The sequence below is a fragment of the Xiphias gladius genome, chromosome 1 (genome assembly GCF_016859285.1).
Source record: "Xiphias gladius isolate SHS-SW01 ecotype Sanya breed wild chromosome 1, ASM1685928v1, whole genome shotgun sequence".
Classification (NCBI taxonomy): domain Eukaryota; kingdom Metazoa; phylum Chordata; class Actinopteri; order Istiophoriformes; family Xiphiidae; genus Xiphias; species Xiphias gladius.
This window is the reverse complement of record NC_053400.1, coordinates 33,619,497-33,641,632: the sequence shown is the minus strand read 5'-3', so window position 1 is coordinate 33,641,632 and position 22,136 is coordinate 33,619,497. Positions and strand designations below refer to the sequence as shown.

At 40.8% G+C, this 22,136-nt stretch overlaps 2 protein-coding genes across 2 annotated transcripts; both read left to right on the top strand.

Annotated features, from left to right (window-relative positions):
* The first annotated feature begins 1,303 nt into the window (after nucleotides 1-1,303).
* Nucleotides 1,304-8,963, top strand: LOC120795682 (up-regulator of cell proliferation-like). The gene is made up of 3 exons (XM_040137775.1): nucleotides 1,304-1,378; nucleotides 2,267-2,342; nucleotides 4,294-8,963. The coding sequence occupies exons 1-3, from the start codon at nucleotides 1,304-1,306 to the stop codon at nucleotides 8,961-8,963; spliced, it is 4,821 nt and encodes a 1,606-aa protein (XP_039993709.1).
* Nucleotides 8,964-10,985: 2,022 nt separating this feature from the next.
* Nucleotides 10,986-17,823, top strand: LOC120795671 (up-regulator of cell proliferation-like). Its single transcript, XM_040137763.1, has 3 exons — nucleotides 10,986-11,013; nucleotides 12,200-12,274; nucleotides 13,271-17,823. The coding sequence occupies exons 1-3, from the start codon at nucleotides 10,986-10,988 to the stop codon at nucleotides 17,821-17,823; spliced, it is 4,656 nt and encodes a 1,551-aa protein (XP_039993697.1).
* Nucleotides 17,824-22,136: the final 4,313 nt, after the last annotated feature.

Below are 22,136 nucleotides of genomic sequence, written 5' to 3'. Positions count from 1 at the left end.
CCATCCAGTGGTTCCACTGCAACACACATTTCATGCCAAGCTGTGTGTGTGTGTGTGTGTGTGTGTGTGTGTGTGTGTGTGTGTGTGTGTGTGTGTGGGTGTGTGTGTGTGTTTGTGCGCGCATGCGTGTACGCGCTTGCATTTCTTTGCTGTTGTGATTAAAGTAAAAGCAAAATCAGCTGAACAGAGCCGCTTATTGCCAGCACACGCGCACGCACACACACACACACACACACACACACACACACACACACACACACACATTGACCTTGGACCTTGGAAGGAAAAGAAAAAAGAATGTGCAGAATGAAAGACAAAAAAAAGACAATTGCAATTTTTTTTTTTTTAAACCTCGCACTGGAAGTTAAAACTGAATCTGCAAACTAACTCCAGCTTGGATAAATGTAAAGGAATACAGTGGAGCCCGCACCTTTGAGATACGCGGTAGTGGAGGAGACGTCAAAGAGTCTCCAGGAACGAACACTTGAGCAAAGCTGAGTTTAACAGTTTAGTTACAGCAATAACTAACCCACAAACAAAAGGATGCCTCTGACGGAGGGACAACACGCAAGACAAGTTTTTCTACCCCATCACAGGGACTCGTGCTGCTGCCTCACCCATCACTTAAATGCTGAAGCAGCACATTACACCTTCCAGCTCCTTCTACATGACCGGACGGCCGCCGAGATGGGTGCAGCCGCCCTCTTCCTGTTGCTCTAATGTGACCGGGAACTGACTGACGGCGTCACAGATTGCGTCGACATCTCTGCTGACGATGCCACAAGGACAGTGTGCTCCCTCTCAAAGTATATACCCTGGATCACCTGTGTGCGCTCAACACAGTTGAGTTTAGTTAAATGCAGTGTTACGCCAGGATCTTGTAAGTGAGGTATTTCACAACACTGTTTTATAATAACATACATAAAACCAGACAGACCAGTTGGCCATAAAGAAGAAGAATGCACAAACATTTGTTGTCCTTCTGTGTCCCAGTGTGCTCACAAGGTTTTTGAATAAAAACACATCTTGAGGCGCCAAATGGCATCTCGACGTCAGACCTCCACTGAGCGGTAAGAATTTTTTGGGGTTGCACTCAGCCAGGCGGGTTTACTGATAACATGCCAGGTTCACATATTTGTCCTTGTACTAGCCCAGGACAAGATATGTCATAGAAACTTGACAGAGAAGAATTCCTCTGAGATTCACGGAAGTGATGAGGAAATACGCCAAAGATTTCTGAGAAACAGAGTGATCCGCATGGGTGTTTACACCTGCTGGAGGACATTCTTTATAGCACAACCCGATGTTGGTTGTGCTCTTCACTCTGAAGGGTGCTGGCAATGACGCGCTCATAGAAACAGACTCAAACAGATTTGAGGTTTGGTGATACGTAGGCCTATATTGTTGCCCGGGAGAGAGCTAAATGCACTGCAGCTTCAGACAAACACAAACGAAGACGTCAGCCCTTCGTCAACAAAGCAAATTAAGAAACACATTCAACGGTTTGACAACACATCAGTACGTCAGTAATGCTTCATCATCATCATTTTTATCAATAATGGCTATGTCCAATCAGCCACAGTTTTCGTGTTTGGTTTAATCTTTAATGTTTTTCTGAATAGTTAACAAAAATGATCTCTTGTAAAATTTCACCCCTATGGTATTTTTCATATTCTGAGGGGCGTTTTGCAAGTGGCAGTTACATTGATATACCAAATGGCATCTCAGTGTCTATAGTCAGAACTGTACGGGTGGAAGAGCTGTAAGAATTTTTGGGGGTTGCACTCAGCCAGGCGGGTTTACTTATAACATGCCAGGTTCACTTATTTGTCCTGTACAAACTCAGGAGGGAGAGAAAAAGACAAGTCATAGAAACCTGTTGTTCCAGTATATCGAATGCCTATGGTTTCTTGTGCAGTATAAATTCCACAGCTGACACAGACAGCCCCAGAGACTCCCGCAACCCCATGTCAGGTAGGTTTTAGTCAATCTTCATGGGCTGGAACCATTTTACTGTATTACACTTGTTCTGAGTTTTCATCCAAATATAACGCAGCTACTTACCTATAGTTCGTCAAGTGCTTTGCTCTGAAATTACACGTAACTGTATCCAATCGATTACAGATTATTAGAGATTAAGGATACTTTATGTGCTGTGTTTTAATTGATCTGATTTGATTGTCTGATGCTTGTTTGCAATCAGTCACCGAAAATCCAATGTTTGGTTTTATGAAGGTAGAGAGATAATGTGTATTTCTTCCTCTAGGTTTTGAAACACAGAGGAGATAAGGGAAGAGGTCAGACCACGTCTACAATGAACACAGAAGGACGAGAGCTTACAGGTACACTCCCACTTAGAATACTCATACAAATTTACTCATTCAACCTTTATTTGTGTGTGTACATACAAATGCAGTTTTTGAAGGATAAAATTTGTAATAGTTTCTTATTAAGTCTAAGGTTGTTGAATTCACATAGATAATAGAAAATGGCACTTCAGGCTCTGAGGAGATCATTTGATCATTTGGATAAATCATTTTGATTTATCTAGCCAGAAAATTAGCGGTCACCAACCTTTTCAATCACAGACCATACCTTTTTTTTCACATTTTGTCCAAGGAGAACTAAGGCATTGACGGCGTTGACATTTTCCTGTGGAGTTTACGACCACTAGTGGCACTATGGAGCATTATTTTAAGTGTGGAGGCCCCAGTTCGTTTGTGTATTGTGCATGTGCACGCTGTGCGGGCATTGCAGTATGCAGTCAAGCCAGAGATTTCCGAACACTCTGCTGATCCCCAGCAGCCATGTTGTAGCTGCTTTAGAATTAAGCGTCAGTGTTATTCACCTGCGCGAAGCAAAAGCAGCAGAAGCAACCACGTTGAATTAGCAGCGACTCAACACAGCAGATGCAGTCCTGCCGCACGCTGGCTGGTGGGAGCCAGGAATTTGGCTGAATCTAAATGTCCACCCTCTGGACTTGAGGTAGGAGCCCTCGCCGACGTTTGTCATGCGTACAGCGACGCGTTCACCGTTATCGCGTCAAGTCTGCGAGGGCGCAGGACCGCAGGAGGATAGCTACGTGGATAAAATACCATGGGAGATGGGAGCGTGGGTACCACGTGTTTCCACGGCGATGAACTGAAATTTCATTTCAAAGTATTTTTTTCTGAACGGCTTGTAACAGTACTGATATTGGCAATTTATGCATGATATGTGCAGGCCTGCTGCATTTCACCCATGACAGATATGGTCAAAATGCACAGTAAAATGCTCCCTTTACATGAGTCGCTATATTATACCAGCAACTGTTATAATTATTAATAATAATTGTTAATAATAATAACAGCATAACAATCCAGATTATTCAGCCTGTTCAAATTATGTGTGTACAATATGAAAACTTAGTACATCAATAAACTCATTCACAAAAAATGAAACCAATGTCTGAAAAATAAATATGGTACTTATTATATTACCAGTATTATTATTTTTTTCTTTCTTTTTTTTCCTTTTCTTTTTTACATCTTCACATCCCTCTCACTATGGATTATGGGTAAATTTCCAAGCAAAGTCTGCACCCAAAGTGGACTCTGTGGGAGTCCACATAAAGTCCGCTTTAGGCCCCAGTGTTGCCTCCACGAGATGTGGAATTGGACAGCCCTCAGCACTCACGGGCTTCCTGTGAATGCACCCTTAAAATCCTTCAGTCTGCGAGTGCTGTGAAGTCCGGACATTTGGATTCAGCCATTATCTTTCAGCTGAGCAATTGTGACCCCTGCAGTAGAGGATGCATCGTTTGATAGCTGCTTTTGATGAGTCAGACATTCGAATAACACGATAATATGGGTCATTTTCAACTTAATAGACACTAGTAAACTACTACTTACATAAAAGTGACAGTTTTTACTTGTACTTGAGTAGTAGTAGCTCAGCATTTTGGGAAATTCACTTGAATGATGCAGACTTGACACCACTTTCATGTGTTCTCTATAATTATAAAGCTACCAATTAGCTTAGCATAAGAACTGTTAACAGGGGGAAACAGCTAGCCTGGCTCCCTCCAAAATCAACACAGTGTATCTCGTTTGTTTAACGCATACAAAAAGAGTAATGTAGAGATGACAATATTAGGTTTCAGAGGGAGCTGCAAAGTCATTGCTCCCACCTGTCTTTAACAAGAAACAGTTACAGCATGTAACTCCGCAGATCACACACACGTGCACATACATTAAAATAGGGGGGCTACCTGTTGTAAATTTCTAAAAGTGATCTTCTCTTTCTCTTTGACAGTCCTATCCAACTTTCTCACCAAACTTGGACTGGAGAAATTTTATCCCAACAAGCTCACTCTTCGGTCTCTTTTGGAGATCAACAAAAGCAGCATATATGAAGAAGCTGTTTTATCAGCTGAGGAAATACCATGGTGTTTTCTAAGAAAACTGTTTAAAATCAATGCTGAATGCAGGAGCTGTGCACAATTATCAATCAGTCATGAGGAAAACGATGATCTCCTTGACCTAGACCTTTACACTGCAGATGACTCTGCAGGGGATAATAAGGTTAACCCTCTCGACATCGTAGTAGCTCTCTTCCTTTGTGCTGACAGCTTCTTACAACAGGAAATGGCCCTCAAGATGTCGATGTGCCAGTTTTCTCTCCCACTGCTGTTGCCCCATGGCAATAAGAGTCAGTGTACCCTGCTGCTGTGGGCCCTGAGAGACATTGTCAAAGAGTGGTGTCCGCATGGTTTGTCTGAATCAAGAGGGTTTGTTGAAGACAACATTGTCCAAGCAAATATACCGTTCTATTCCTTTGTCAGGCTGAAAAACTGTAGTTTATCAAAGTCCCAGCTTTTGAATCATGTGCTGAGCAGTGGGCAACAGAATCACAATATCTTCATACACAGAGATGTGGAAGGAGGAGCAGTTAAAAGAGAAATTGCAAATGGACTAGTGGAGGTTTGCTGGTTCCTTCCCTCTGGCAGAGAAAATTTTGACACATTTCCAGAGCCAGTTGCCTTCGCGAATTTGCGAGGAGACATTTGTGCGTCACTCACTCAATTCAACTTTCTTTTTCAAGTATCAACTGCTACCTTTGTATTCCTGGACAAAGTTGAAGAAAATGAGCACAGAATTCTGGCTTCTCTACAAGATGTGAAATCCAAACTCTTTTTAGTTGTTAATCGCAAGGCAGGGAATATTAGCGAAGATGTGATGTCTGTGAAGACATTGGTGGAAGAACTAGATTTAACAAACAGCAGATTGAAGATCAAAGACCCAAGGTTAAATGTTGCAGAATTTTCAAAGAAACTTTGTGAAACCATCAAGACATCCCTGTTAGATGTAAAAACCACAATGAGCATAGTAAATATGCTTGACAAAGCTGTTGAACTTGGTTTGTCTGTGGATGAAAGCAAAACTGATGAACAGAAGAAAGCAGCTGAGGAGATCATGGACGGCATTGGGGTACGAAGTATACCACACTACAAGAAACAACAACTTCCTATGCAAGGAGAGAACTGGAAAAGGTTATCACAGTTGGAAAAAGAAGAATGTAGATTGAAGAAATCTGGTGACTCAGGCCTTGAAGAGTATAAATCTCAGCTACAGGAAGAAAAACGACAAATCAGGGAGGAGCAAAGAAAATACAAACTGACCAAAGCAATAAAGGGTTTTACTGAGTACTTATCTACAAGTGACAAAGAAAAAAGAGATGTTTTTCTTAAGTGGATGAAACTCAAGTTTAATACACATTCACGGAACAAGCTGTCTGTATTACGTAACAAATTAAAAGAGCAATGCAAGAAAAAAGACGTGAAACTCATAGCAGAGTTGGATCAAGCACTGCTGGATAGCTCTTTAGGAATAGAGCATTACATGAGAGAGATGGGACTGATCTATGAGTTCTCCATTATCAGCTCAACAAAAGCTGCTAATGACATGTCTCATCTCCCTGGTTTGGCTGCTGAACTGCTGTTGGATGGATATCCTTTAGAGCTCTTGGATGGAGATGCTTCCAACATCCCAGAGAGGTGGGTTACAGATGTGCTGATGGAGCTTCACAAGAAGGTTGGAGGGAACAGCAGATTGTTGGTACTGACTGTCTTGGGTGTTCAAAGCACCGGGAAGTCAACGCTCCTCAACACCATGTTTGGTGTGCAGTTCCCTGTCAGCAGCGGCAGATGCACGAGAGGAGCTTTCATGCTCTTCCTCAAAGTTAGTGAGGATATGCAAAGTGACTTTAACTTTGACTTTATAGTTCTCATTGACACAGAGGGTCTAAAGTCTCCTGATTTGGCACAACTAGAGGACAGTTACGAGCACGACAATCAGCTTGCCACCCTTGTCATTGGCTTAAGCGATGTCACCATTATCAACATCGCAATGGAGAACTCAACAGAAATGAAAGACGTCCTGCAAGTCACAGCTCATGCATTCTTGAGGATGAAAGAAATTGGAAAAAAGCCAGTTTGTCATTTTGTACACCAAAATGTTGCTGCAGTTTCGGCTCATAGCAAGAACATGACAGAAAGAAAACATCTCTTGGACCAACTCAATGAAATGACTCAAATTGCAGCCCAAATGGAAAGGCAGCCTTCTATTAAAGCATTCACAGATGTGCTGGACTATGACATGGATAAAAACAACTGGAACATCCCAGGACTCTGGCATGGGACCCCACCAATGGCACCGGTGAACACAGGTTACAGTGAAGCAGTAGCAGATTTCAAGAAAAATCTTTTGGACACAGTAAGAAGTGACAGACGCAATGAAGTCTCACAGATCCCAGAGTTTCTGGAATGGATGAGAAGTCTCTGGAGAGCAGTGAAATACGAGAACTTCATCTTTAGTTTCAGAAACACTCTTGTGGCTCATGCCTATGACAACCTCTGCAAAGAGTTCAATCAATGGGAATGGGAGTTCAGAAAAGAGATTCTCTCTTGGCAGACAGAAGCAGAGTTAGAAATCTTAAACGCTGACAATGAATCTGAAGTAGGAACTTGGAACACACTGATTGTAACAAAAAAATCAGAGGTGTCAGACAAAATAACAGACCAAGAAAAAATCATGAAAGACAAGCTCTGCGACTACTACAAAATGAAAGGCCGACGTGTAAACCTGATAGAGAGATACAGAGTTGACTTTTTCAACAGTATCAACAGCCTTGCAAATGAAATCCATCATTCTGTGAGTTCTAAACTGGATTGCATCCTTGAACTAAAAATTAGTTCAAAAAAGGCTCAGGATGTTCAGAGAGAATACAGAGGTGTGATTGAAGAGCGGGTCATGAAGCTCCTAGGTGTCTGCGAAGAGTCCACACTGACCGATGAACAGCTGACGGATGAATTTGAAAAGATGTGGGCAGAAGCCACCGTAAATGTGTATGGCCTGAAGGAGCGAGATATTGCAGCATGTGTCCTGAAGCAGTTGAGAAAAAATTTCTCAAATCTAAATGTCAATGAGAAATTGCAGAAAATTAGAGACCTAAAGGAAATCGGTAGGGGTACATTTAAAGCTAGAAGTGATCATGTAGACTCCTTTGTAGAGAAGTTTCAACATCTGTGGAGAGGACATTTGCAGAGCTTTGCAGACAGTGTCATTGAGTCTTGTACATGGTTTGTACTTGATAAAGTAAAGACAAATGGAGACTACCAAGACTCTTTCACAAAGGATCTTCTGGAAAAAATTGATACATTCCTTAAACAAAGTTACAACCAACACAAAACAAATACACAGTTTGAGATTGATCTGAAACTTCACATTTGTGGCATTGCCTCAAGGGAATTTCTCAAAATGCACAAAAAATTCTTGTCAGATAATGACCCTCGAGCTCAGCTGGAGAGGTACAAGTTTCAATACCTTTCAGATTTTCTTGATTTATACAAAAACCAAGATCACTGCCAACGCAAAGCAAGTGATTTTGTCCAGCTTTGTATCAAACCTGCGGTGAAACAGTACATCTGTCGATCTTTGGGAGTAGACATTGTGGATGAAATTTTGACAAGCTGCCATTCAGCAGAGTATAGTTCTCGCTTATTCTTCCAGTACAACATTCAGAAAGAGTTGCTGCAAAAGGAAAACTTTAAAAGTTTTGTCAAGTACATTCGCAACTATGAAATATATGTTAAGGATTGGATATTTCAGCGCATTCTGCAGAAGATTTCAGAGGACAAGACTCTGTGCAAAATAAAGAATAGGAATCTGCAGGTCATAATTCACAAAATCATGGAGGCATTAAAAGAGGCCGCAAAAGAGAAGGATGGCGCTCTGCTGCCAGATAACAAGGAAAGCATCACAGAGCTCATTAGCAACATGCGCAGGCATTTGATTAAAGACATCTCAATCTCAGTGGAGGCTGAAAAAAGCACCTTGTTTCAAATCCAAAGCACATGTCACCCGTTCATCAACAGCCTCAAGATCTCAATAAAAGGCCTAAAAGAACAACTTGAGGAGGAATTCTCAAACTCTGAAGACATCACGGAGACTCTGAACAAGCTTCCAATAAAACCACAGGATGAGCTTTTCAAGAGGGTGTTTGGCTGTGGAAAGCAATGTCCATTTTGTAAAGTTCCTTGTGAGGCCGGAGGCAAAGAACACAAGCAACATCATGCAGCTATTCATCGGCCACAAGGTCTTGCTAATTTCATTCATGATGACAACTGCAAGCTGGTTGAAACACTGTGTACCACTGATGTGCACAGTGATCGTGAATTCAGAAACAAAGTTACTAAAAGGGAGTGGCATCCTTACAAGGACTACACCACGTACTATCCAGACTGGAACATTCCTCCGGATCCGACCATAGAAGCATCTGACTACTGGAAGTACATCCTGGTACAGTACAATGATAGATTTGCTCGAGAATACGAAGCCAAGCCAGCTGATGTTCCAGAGGCCTGGAGGAGAATCACAAAGGAGCAAGCACTGAAAGGTTTAAAAGATGCCTTCAACATAAAGTGAACAACATACAGTTCTGACAAATATCTTTAAAGAAAGCAGCATTCAAACATGCAAGACATGCCCACATGTCTAATGACTGGTGGGCAACAATTATGATGCTAATGGTGTCAGTGACGATGATGTACTATAGGTACCACACGAAAAAAGAGATCATGTTTTGTAATATTTCTTTTTTTTTTTAGATGTCTTATATTGGATATGTCCGCTTGATTTTAGCTTCACAGTTTGATACCAGTCTGTGAAGAACAAATATTAATACAAATCACTTGGTGCTGACTTGCTTTGTTTCTTTGTTTTTTTACACAGCTGATGTTAAGTTGAACAAACCACAAAGAAGTTGAAACCACAAAGCAGATCATTCGACTTATAGATACTTAACATTTTTTTCCTTGTTTGTTTTTCTTCTAATATGACTTGTAGGCGTAGTAAGTACAATAACCACGTGATGAGATGTTTATTAATATGTTTCACTTTTTACGTTTTGAGAGCTGTATTTTTTAACCGTACTTGCAAAATGTAACCTGTTACAATGAGATGTAATTACTGTGTGCTACAGTAAATAACAAGACTAAATGAATCAGCATTAGTTGAAATCTATGCATGTCGATGCAAATGACTTTCTGCTTCGTGCGCAGATACTGTGGCTTCCTTTCACGTGTTGTAAATGATTACGTTGTGATTAGACAGATGATGTGTTGAATAACAAAGAAGGTAAAAATCTGGAAATAGTTTTGTTGTCTCTGACTTACTGTGTTCTGTGGGTTTCGTTTTAAGAGATAAAGATAAGATAATGATGCTGCTGAAGATGATGTTGAAGTACACAGGCCATGTCAAACAGAACATTTTTACTGTTTTATTTCTGACTGGTACAAGCTGGACGTTTTTATCTTGTAAAGTGTATTTGATAAATGTCAATGAATAAGAAACTTAGATGCTGATGTAACTGACTTTGTTATATGACATGTTTAAATATGGAATAATCGATCCAACAGCAACTGATTTGTTTCAGACAGATGATGAAGTAAATAAGTTACAAAGAAGTTGAAAAGCTGGAAATGACGTCATTTTTGTTAAAATTTTCTGTGTTTGACTTTTGTTGAATACAAATGTTTTTTTCAAGTCTTTTTTCAAGTTGATATATAGTATAGTTATGTGCACAATGAGTAGTGATAATGATGAAATGTGTACAAAGATCATGTGGAAAAATGTTGTGTAATAAACATTTTAAAAATGAAAGCTTAAAAGTGGCTGATATCAGTATTTTTATGACAATATATTTAGTGACAATATTAAAACAATGCGATGATATGAACGGTGTCTCTGGTAGCGATGAACCTACAGAGAATAAACCAGCAGCTCCCCTCAGTTTTACAGATCTTTGCAGTGAGTTTCAACTCAGAGTTCATCTGTCTGGACCAGAACTTTACTGCTCTGGTTCACTCTCACCGCTCTCATAGCTTCGTTTTTGGCCGCTGCAGGTAGATGTTTTTAAAGAAACAGCTGTAAAAAGCCACTGTCCACCACCTGCTCAGCAGCAAACAGCAGACGGACCCAGGCAGACACCAGCTGGTGAACACAGTGGAGCGTTCAGCGGCTGAAGAGCCAGATGTTTCCCTCAGGAGCTGGTGGAGACCACAACCAGAGCTAAAAGGGGGAGAATACTGGACTTTTTTGGACTGTTAACTGCTGGATGTGAAAATACACAACTGTTTGCTAACAAGTTCAACATATCAACTTAAAATGTGGGTCATATTCCAGAGGATGAGATGGCACCAGGACACACAATAGGAGGAAGGCAAGCCGGCGGAAGCAGAGTGATGGTCTGGGCAACATTCTGCTGAGAAACCTTGGGTTTTGGAATTTATAATTAAACTCATCTGCTATCTTGACGTAATGTAAATTACCAAAATGAGATCTCTGCTAAAAGTGCAAAAAGAAGTGCCATATTGTTATGTCCCCGCAAACGAGAAACCCTGATGCAAAATAAAAATCAGACTCCCATCTTCGCAGACGCCAAGAACCATGAGGGACAAGGATTACTGCCCTCAAAGTATATATTTCTCACAGAGCGGGCTAAAAGCAAAGTATCAAACAAAACAAAACTAAATTGGTCAGCCTAAAATTACCAAAACAAGAAGCAACTAAAAATACCAAACTATTACTCTTCATTTAGAAAACAGGAGAAAAGAGATTAAACAAAAATGCCACCCGTAGAGATTCCAGGGCTGCTACAGATACTTGCATGGTACTATTTAGAGAGAGGAAAGCACGCAGGAGCTGGGAGAAGCAGGCCTTTGAGAAGCTCTAAACTTCTTCCATTTCACAATTACTGAGGCCCCTGTGCTCCTGAGAGCAATCAGAGCTTTAGAAATAGTTTTATACCTTCACCCTGATCTGTGCCTCGCCACAGTTTTATTGCAGAGGTCTACAGGGAGTTCCTTGGTTCCTTAGTATTTGTCCTTACGTGCAGTGTGTGAATTGTGGGACCTTATATACACAGGTGTGTCAATTCAGTTTGCCACAGGTGGACTCCAATCAAGTTCTAGACGCATCTCAAGGAAAATAAAAGCAAAGAAGATGCACCTGACCACACAATTTGCAGTGCCACAGGGTCTGAATACTTTCGCAAATGAGAGATTTAAGATTTTTGATTCTTAATAAATTGGCAAAAATACCTAAAAACATGTTTTCACTTTGTCACTTTGAAGGGGCCTGAATGCGTTTTGAAGCCACTTTCTATAGTATAGTACATCTGTAAATTGGTGTTGCTATTGTTCGTGGGGCTCATAGCATTGAAAAACGACATTTAAAGTTTTCAAATGGCAAAGTTTGTTGTTAAAAACCAGTTTTAATTGTAACTATTCCAATGAAAACTGTTAATAGTTTTTGTTTTGTTTTTTTTGGTTATTTCCAACCAACCAGGTCTCATGAAGAATATTAGGTCACACAATATTTGCATAAGTCAGTACAGTGCTGATGGTCATTTTCAGTGACAGTAATGAGTCACTAAACATAACGAGTATAATGACCATTCATTTGATGCATAGTAACATCACAGGAAAATCTTGACATCCTGAGAACTGAGATCCTTTGGGGGCTGAAGTTGAGCCTAACTGTATCCAGTTAACAGATTAAAGATTTAGGCAGTTTTTTCAGTGACACATGGATTGCAAAGTATGTGTTTTTAACGGTACTGGTTCTATTAAATCTAAAACCAAATCCATTTGTGTCTCCAGGTTCTGAAGAGCAGACAAATGAAGAGAAAAGTCAGACCTCGTCGACAGCAGACAAGGAAGGACAAGAGCCTGCAGGTACACACGCATGCAAGTTATCTACAATTCAGTCAGAGACACTCGTCTCCATTAAGTGACCATTGCAGCAAACGGTCTTATAGTTAGATTTGGCAGAAAAGGCTCTGATGTTTTAGGAAGCACTCAATGAATCCAAGCAGCGATGTTGATTCTGCTGCGGGGGGATAATTCCTCTTGATAAACACATACATGAATGTGAATCTGAGTTAAATCAACAGCACGAAATACCGTATACGGAGGAGGTTAGGGTGGTGGAGGGACTTGCAGCAGCAGCCACCGGTGTTGGCATGAGCCTGACCGTTACAGTAATGGTGCAGTCAGACCGAAATCCACCACATGTGGTGTGTCCAAAGGCAGGAGGGGGCGGGAAACAGCGTAGTTAGGGTTGCAAGCACAAGTGGAAAAACTGTAGGTACACACCTACACAAATTCTTTATATTTAATGCTGTATTTAGGTGTGGTTTTAACATTGATAGGGACATTTAACAACCTCACACACAGAAGAAAAATAACTTATATTTACTTTGCTGTATCATCTCACAGAATAAATAGTAACAACACTCCACAGTTTGCATTGTAACTACTCCAATGAAACCTGTCACTAGGGCCTTTGTTCACAAATAAAAGAAACGATTTCCAACCAACCAGGTCTCATGAAGAATATTAGGTCACACAATATTTGAATAGTCAGTGCAGTGCTGATGGTCATTTTCAATGACAGTAGTGAGTCACTAAATGTAATGAGTATAATGACCATTGATTTGATGCATAGTTACATCACAGGGGGATAAAAAGCACCTGAATCCTTTTGAGATCTTCGCATCTACAAAATGCTAAGAATAGAATATTAGAAAGGAATTTTTAGAAAAAATTTACACTGTGTGCATGACACAAACACACACTCACACACACACACACACACACACACAACCACACACATAGAAAACCGAGAGGCCTGCCTTTTTCCATTTCTAAAAATGATCTTCTCTTTGACAGCCCCGCTGAACTTCCTCTCTAAAATTGGACTGGAGAAATTTTATCCCAACAAGCTCACTCTTCGGTCTCTCTTGGAGATCAACAAAAGCAGCATATATGAAGAAGCTGTTGAATCAGTGGAGATAATACCATGGTGTTTTCTAAGAAAACTATTTGAAGTCAATGCTGAATGCAGGAGCTGTGCACAATTATCAATCAGTCATGAGGAAAACGATGATCTCCTTGACCTAGACCTTTATGCTGCAGATGACTCTGCAGGGGATAATAAGGTTAACCCTCTCGACATCGTAGTAGCTCTCTTCCTTTGTGCTGACAGCTTCTTACAACAGGAAATGGCCCTCAAGATGTCGATGTGCCAGTTTTCTCTCCCACTGCTGTTGCCCCATGGCAATAAGAGTCAGTGTACCCTGCTGCTGTGGGCCCTGAGAGACATTGTCAAAGAGTGGTGTCCGCATGGTTTGTCCGAATCAAGAGGGTTTGTTGAAGACAACATTGTCCAAGCAAATATACCGTTCTATTCCTTTGTCAGGCTGAAAAACTGTAGTTTATCAAAGTCCCAGCTTTTGAATCATGTGCTGAGCAGTGGGCAACAGAATCGCAATATCTTCATACACAGAGATGTGGAAGGAGGAGCAGTTAAAAGAGAAATTGCAAATGGACTAGTGGAGGTTTGCTGGTTCCTTCCCTGTGGTACTGAAAATCTGGACATATTTCCAGAGCCAGTTGCCTTCGCGAATTTGCGAGGAGACATTTGTGCGTCACTCACTCAATTCAACTTTCTTTTTCAAGTATCAACTGCTACCTTTGTATTCCTGGACAAAGTTGAAGAAAATGAGCACAGAATTCTGGCTTCTCTACAAGATGTGAAATCCAAACTCTGTGTTGTTGTTAATAAGGGGAATACTAGAGAGGATATGATGTCTGTGAAGACATTGTTGGATGAATTAGATTTACCAAACAGCAATGTGAAAACCAAAGACTCAAGGTTAAATGTTGCAGAATTTTCTAAGAAAATTTGTGCAGCCATCAGGACATTGCTAACAGTTGAAACAACCACAATGAACATCGAAACTATGGTTGACAAGGCTGTTGAACAGGGTTTGTCTGTGGATGAGTGGATAGAAAATGACCAAAAAGAAGCAGTTGAGGAGTTTGTGAAAAAAATTGGTGAGCAGACCATACAAGACTACAAGTTGCTGCAACTTCCACTGCAAGGAGAGAACTGGAAAAGGTTATCACATTTGGAAATGGAAGAATTTAGGTTGAAAAAAGCTGGCGGCCTAGGACTAGAAGAAAAAACAAGTCAGCTACGGGAAGAGCAACAAAAAATTAGGAATGAGCAAAGTGAACGCAAACCATCCACAGCTATGACGGGTTATATCGAGCACTTGTCCAAATATGACAAAGAGAAAAGGGATGTTTTTCTTAAGTGGATGAAACTCAAGCTTAATGCTCACTCAAGAACAAAAGTGTCTGAGCTGCGTAACAAATTCAAAGAGCAATGCAAGAAGAAAGACGTGAAACTCATAGCAGAGTTGGATCAAGCACTGCTGGATAGCTCTTTAGGAATAGAGCATTACATGAGAGAGATGGGACTGATCTATGAGTTCTCCATTATCAGCTCAACAAAAGCTGCTAATGACATGTCTCATCTCCCTGGTTTGGCTGCTGAACTGCTGTTGGATGGATATCCTTTAGAGCTCTTGGATGGAGATGCTTCCAACATCCCAGAGAGGTGGGTTACAGATGTGCTGATGGAGCTTCACAAGAAGGTTGGAGGGAACAGCAGATTGTTGGTACTGACTGTCTTGGGTGTTCAAAGCACCGGGAAGTCAACGCTCCTCAACACCATGTTTGGTGTGCAGTTCCCTGTCAGCAGCGGCAGATGCACGAGAGGAGCTTTCATGCTCTTCCTCAAAGTTAGTGAGGATATGCAAAGTGACTTTAACTTTGACTTTATAGTTCTCATTGACACAGAGGGTCTAAAGTCTCCTGATTTGGCACAACTAGAGGACAGTTACGAGCACGACAATCAGCTTGCCACCCTTGTCATTGGCTTAAGCGATGTCACCATTATCAACATCGCAATGGAGAACTCAACAGAAATGAAAGATGTCCTGCAAATTGCTATTTACACATTATTGAGAATGAAGAAAACTGATAAAAAGCCAGTTTGTCATTTTGTACATCAAAATGTTGCTGGAGTTTCGGCTCATACAAAGATCATGACCGAAAAAAAACATCTCTTGGACCAACTCAATGAAATGACTCAAATTGCAGCCCAAATGGAAAGGCAGCCTTCTATTAAAGCATTCACAGATGTGCTGGACTATGACATGGATAAAAACAACTGGAACATCCCAGGACTCTGGCATGGGACCCCACCAATGGCACCGGTGAACACAGGTTACAGTGAAGCAGTAGCAGATTTCAAGAAAAATCTTTTGGACACAGTAAGAAGTGACAGACGCAATGAAGTCTCACAGATCCCAGAGTTTCTGGAATGGATGAGAAGTCTCTGGAGAGCAGTGAAATACGAGAACTTCATCTTTAGTTTCAGAAATACTCTTGTGGCTCATGCCTTCAACAACCTGTGCAAAGAGTTCACGCAGTGGGAATGGGAGTTCAGAAGAGAGATTCTCTCTTGGCAGACAGAAGCAGTGTTAGAAATTTTGCATATGCACTCTGAGTCCGACATACACACTTGGGAAAGACTGGTTGCGTCAAAAAAATTAGAGGCTTCGGAAAAAATTGAAGAACAAGAGAGAAAAATGAAGGAAAAACTTGATGACTACTACAGAAGGAAAGACAGACAAATAAATCTGATCGAGACCTACATCAAAGATGTTTTTCAAAGTATCAACAATCTTGCAGATGAAATCAAATATTTTCTGAACAATGAACTGGATTTTCCCCTTGAGTTTAGAAAACAAGTTCAAGAAATTCAGACTAAATGCCAAAGTGACATCGAACTTTGGGTGACGAATCTCCTGAGAGACTGTAATCACTGCACGTTGTCTGATGAACAACTGACAAAGACATTTGAAAAGATGTGGACTGGAGTTATCGATCAGGATACGCATGACAGTGGAAGCCTACAAATAATAGGTAAGGTTTCTTTTGAGGTCAAAAGTGAACATCAATTTGACAGCAAAAATGACAAAAAAACAGACTTGCAGAGGTTAGCAGAGAGTATCATTGAGTCTTGTACACAGTTTGTGCTTGATAAAGCAAAGACAAATACAGATTACAATGATGGATTTACAATAGAACTCCTGGAAAAAATAGACAGTTCGCTTCAAGGAAGTTTGGAGCAGTGGCAAAGCGAGTTTGAGATTGACCTGAAACTTCACATATGTGGCATTGCCTCAAGGGAATTTCTTAAAATGCAGGAAAACACATCAGTAAATATGGATCCCAAACGTCATCTGGAGAAAAAGAAGACTCAGTACTTGTCAGACTTTCTTGATCTGTACAAAAAGAGAGATCACTGCCAACGCAAAGCAAGTGATTTTGTCCAGCTTTGTATCAAACCTGCGGTGAAACAGTACATCTGTAGATCTTTGGGAGTAGACATTGTGGATGAAATTTTGACAAGCTGCCATTCAGCAGAGTATAGTTCTCGCTTATTCTTCCAGTACAACATTCAGAAAGAGTTGCTGCAAGAGGAAAACTTTAAAAGTTTTGTCAAGTACATTCGCAACTATGAAATATATGTTAAGGATTGGATATTTCAGCGCATTCTGCAGAAGATTTCAGAGGACAAGACTCTGTGCAAAATAAAGAATAGGAATCTGCAGGTCATAATTCACAAAATCATGGAGGCAATAAAAGAGGCCACAAAAGAGAAGGATGGCGCTCTGCTGCCAGATAACAAGGAAAGCATCACAGAGCTCATTAGCAACATGCGCAGGCATTTGATTAAAGACATCTCAATCTCAGTGGAGGCTGAAAAAAGCACCTTGTTTCAAATCCAAAGCACATGTCACCCGTTCATCAACAGCCTCAAGATCTCAATAAAAGGCCTAAAAGAACAACTTGAGGAGGAATTCTCAAACTCTGAAGACATCACGGAGACTCTGAACAAGCTTCCAATAAAACCACAGGATGAGCTTTTCAAGAGGGTGTTTGGCTGTGGAAAGCAATGTCCATTTTGTAAAGTTCCTTGTGAGGCCGGAGGCAAAGAACACAAGCAACATCATGCAGCTATTCATCGGCCACAAGGTCTTGCTAATTTCATTCATGATGACAACTGCAAGCTGGTTGAAACACTGTGTACCACTGATGTGCACAGTGATCATGCATTCAGAAACAAAGTTACTAAAAGGGAGTGGCATCCTTACAAGGACTACACCACGTACTATCCAGACTGGAACATTCCTCCGGATCCGACCATAGAAGCATCTGACTACTGGAAGTACATCCTGGTACAGTACAATGATAGATTTGCTCGAGAATACGAAGCCAAGCCAGCTGATGTTCCAGAGGCCTGGGGGAGAATCACAAAGGAGCAAGCACTGAAAGGTTTAAAAGATGCCTTCAACATAAAGTGAACAACGTACAGTTCTGACAAATATCTTTAAAGAAAGCAGCATTCAAACATGCAAGACATGCCCACATGTCTAATGACTGGTGGGCAACAATTATGATGCTAATGGTGTCAGTGACGATGATGTACTACAAGTACCACACGAAAAAAGAGATCATGTTTTGTAATATTTCTTTTTTTTTTAGATGTCTTATATTGGATATATCAGCTTGGTTTTAACTTCAACAGTTTTTAAAAATGATTTGTATTTGATACCAGTCTGTGAAGAACAAATATTAATACAAATGACTTGGTGCTGACTTGCTTTGTTTCTTTGTTTTTTTACACAGATGATGTTAAGTTGAACAAACCACAAAGAAGTTGAAACCACAAAACAGATCATTCGACTTACAGATAATTAACATTTTTTTTCCTTGTTTGTTTTCTTCTTTTAAGATGTTTATTAAACTAACTTGATACTAATATGACTTGTTACAATGAAAAAGTAATTACTGTGTGCTACAGTAAATAACAAGATTAAATGAATCAGCGTTAGTTGAAATGTATGCATGTCGATGCAAATGACTTTCTGCTTCGTGCGCAGATACTGTGGCTTCCTTTCACGTGTTGTAAATGATTACGTTGTGATTAGACAGATGATGTGTTGAATAACAAAGAAGGTAATAATCTGGAAATAGTTTTGTTGTCTCTGACTTACTGTGTTCTGTGGGTTTCGTTTTAAGAGATAAAGATAAGATAATGATGCTGCTGAAGATGATGTTGAAGTACACAGGCCATGTCAAACAGAACATTTTTACTGTTTTATTTCTGACTGGTACAAGCTGGACGTTTTTATCTTGTAAAGTGTATTTGATAAATGTCAATGAATAAGAAACTTAGATGCTGATGTAACTGACTTTTTATATGACATGTTTAAATATGGAAAAATCGATCCAACAGCAACTGATTTGTTTCATACAGATGATGAAGTAAACAAGTTAAAAAGAAGTTGAAAAGCTGGAAATGACGTCATTTTTGTTAAAATTTTCTGTGTGTTGACTTTTTTGAATACAAATGTTTTTTTCAAAGTTTTTTTTTTTGTTGATATATAGTATAGTTATGTGCACAATGGTAGTGATAATGAATGATGTAATACAAAGAAAGGAAAAAAAAAAAATGTGTTGTAATAAATTTTAAAAAAAAAAAAAAAAAGTGGCTGATATCATATTTTTTTTTATGACAATATATTTAGTGATAAAAATAAAAAAATGTGTATGAGATATAGGTAGCTGTCTCTGAACCTACACAGAGAACAGACAGCAAACTCAGCTCTTACCAGTTTTTTTAGTGAGTCAGAGTTCATCTGTCTGGACCAGAACTTTACTGCTCTGGTTCACTCTCACCGCTCTCATAGCTTCGTTTTTGGCCGCTGCAGGCAGATGTTTTTAAAGAAACAGCTGTAAAAAGCCACTGTCCACCACCTGCTCAGCAGCAAACAGCAGACGGACCCAGGCAGAGACCAGCTGGTGAACACAGTGGAGCGTTCAGCGGCTGAAGAGCCAGATGTTTCCCTCAGGAGCTGGTGGAGACCACAACCAGAGCTAAAAGGGGGGAAATACTGGACTTTTTTGGACTGTTAACTGCTGGATGTGAAAATACACAACTGTTTGCTAACAAGTTCAACATATCAACCTAAAATGTGGGTCATATTCCAGAGGATGAGATGGCACCAGGACACACTATAGGAGGAAGGCAAGCCGGCGGAAGCAGAGTGATGGTCTGGGCAACATTCTGCTGAGAAACCTTGGGTTTTGGTGAACACAGTGGAGCGTTCAGCAGCTGAAGAGCCAGATGTTTCCCTCAGGAGCTGGTGGAGACCAGAACCAGAGCTAAAAGGGGGAGAATACTGGACTTGGATTCATCAGTGTGACACAAAGACCAGATCCAGATGAAGGGTCATGTTGCTCTGTGACTGCTGGATGTGTACACGAGCAACTGTTTGCTGTCAAGTTCAACATATCAACTTAGAAGGTGATGATCTGTCAATGTTGTGTTGACAGCTTGGTTCTGCTGCCCCCTAGTGGCCAAAAAAGTCAGCAGGTTTAAAAACACCATATAGAATTTGGAAATATTTACGCCAAACTGCAACTTCATAAACCAATGCCAACTTCAAGTCTGGTAAGTTCACAAACATTGGGTTCAATGGGTTTTTTCTACAAATGCATTAGTTAAGTTTTTTTCTTTCAACCAAAGTCATTGTTACAACACTACTGATTCAAAACACAGAGTGAGGCTACATTGTAGACGGGTAGGAAATATTCTTAGAAAATGCACTGCCCCAATACAGAGGAGGTGAATGGAATTTAATTTGTGGTGCTCACAGCAGTGAAAAATGACATTTAACAGAAATCAGCTGCATCATGTCATATCAGAAACAACGTTCCCGGTTACTCTGGACAATCCACAGAACCTGTTCTCACTAGTTCTAAGTGAAACTGCTTTCTACTGATCAAATATGAAAAACTGTTTACAGTATTCTCCGTGGATTAACCACAGTAACGGGGACACTTTCTGGGGAAAAAAAAAAGGAAACACTGCTGCTGAATTTTTGAATTGGGATTTTTCAATGCTGTCAACACAAAAAACCAAAAACACATTTGTCTCGACTGAGTTGGGGTGGCAGCAAATAAACCTACAACTATCTGCACGGCTTCGTATCAAGTCAGTGAGAAAATGTTTATCTGCAGTTTTAGGTGAATGGGTCCTTTGACAAACTTAGGCAGAGGAGCATCTACTGAATGCCAGTAGATGCTGGTAATTTACCATTAAACACAAGGCTATCCGTTGTGTAAATACACACAACAGCGCTACTACACCGTGTGAACAGCAAACGGTGAATGCAAGGAAGAAGCACGGTGATACAATGCTGTGCAGCTCGGCCTGCTACCACTTGAGGGCGCAAGTGTCAAGTCTACCTTGTGCTGAGTCCACGCTCCACTGCAGCTTTTTATACCGTACCGAACCAATTTCCCCGACAGTGAAATGCAAGACTGCACAGTCACATTCACGACTTCCCGCAGGATGAAAATGTACAAAGTCATCTAGTACTGACACCCAGCAGCCCGACCGACTCCCTCAGCTCTCTGGAGGCTGGTTGTGCCCCTCCGTTTATATCTTCACCAACATCTCAGCGAGTGAGTTCAACTTTGGGCAGTTTTTTGGAGGGCCAGTGGATTTGTAGCAGGCTCTGATGGAACTCAAGTCAAAATAATAATTAGAATAAAAAGAAACATGGTGGAACTTCTGGTATAAAGACAAACTGGCAAAGACCCTTGTTATCACTTATTTATATCCATGATGGCATGAGAAGGCTACAGGTTGATTTATGTTGGAAATATGATGAAATAATTTTACCGCACTGGTAGATTTGTTTGGGTATTCTAAGATAAATAAAACTTTCAGGGTTCAATAATGACACGATAAGATGCAGTGTATAAGCATAACAAATACTGTACGGGACACAGACTCTGCAGTAACATGTCACTAACATACCAATTGGGAAAACAGCCACAAGGGGGCACTCAAAGCACATGAAGTCCACAGCCAGGTGGACAAATGCTTTTCAGGGGGAGGGCGCTCAAATGCAGGTATAAAAGAGCACAGTAATTACACAAAAAAAGGTAAATATAAGAAAGTGAATATAACTTTAAATTTAAAAAGAAAGAAGGTAAATATAATGGGCACTGTTGCCTCACAGTACGAAGGTTCTGGATCCGGGGCCTTTCTGTGTGGAGTTTGCATGTTCCCCCCCAGGTACTCCGGCTTCCTCCCACAGTCCAAAGACACGCAGGTGAACTGGCGACTCTGAACTGCCCGTAGATGTGAATGTGAGAGTTACTGGTTTCCTGTCTGTATACTGTATGTCGGCCCTGTGATAGACTGTCGACCTGTCCAGGTTGGACCCCATCTCTCACTCGACGTCAGCTGGGATTGGCTCCGGCCCCCCGACGCCCCTCATGAGCAGTTTAGCTAATAGATGTATGGATGGAGTTAAATATAACACACGTGTTTTCATAAGAGAATAAAACAGCAATAAATTGACAATTTTTAAGTTCAGTAATTAGCTGCTGCTGTGTCACTTAGCAGAGGCTCGGCCGGCTCAGCTTCCAGAAGCTAACGGCTACGGAAACAATTTAGAAAAGAACAGCCGGAAGGGCACGTGGCGTGTTCTGGGCTGCTAATGGACCGCATTTATACGGTGCTTTAATCCAAAGCACCTTGGCCTTTGCATCTCATTACCCCATTCACACAGACTCACGCTCCGATGGCAGCAACGTA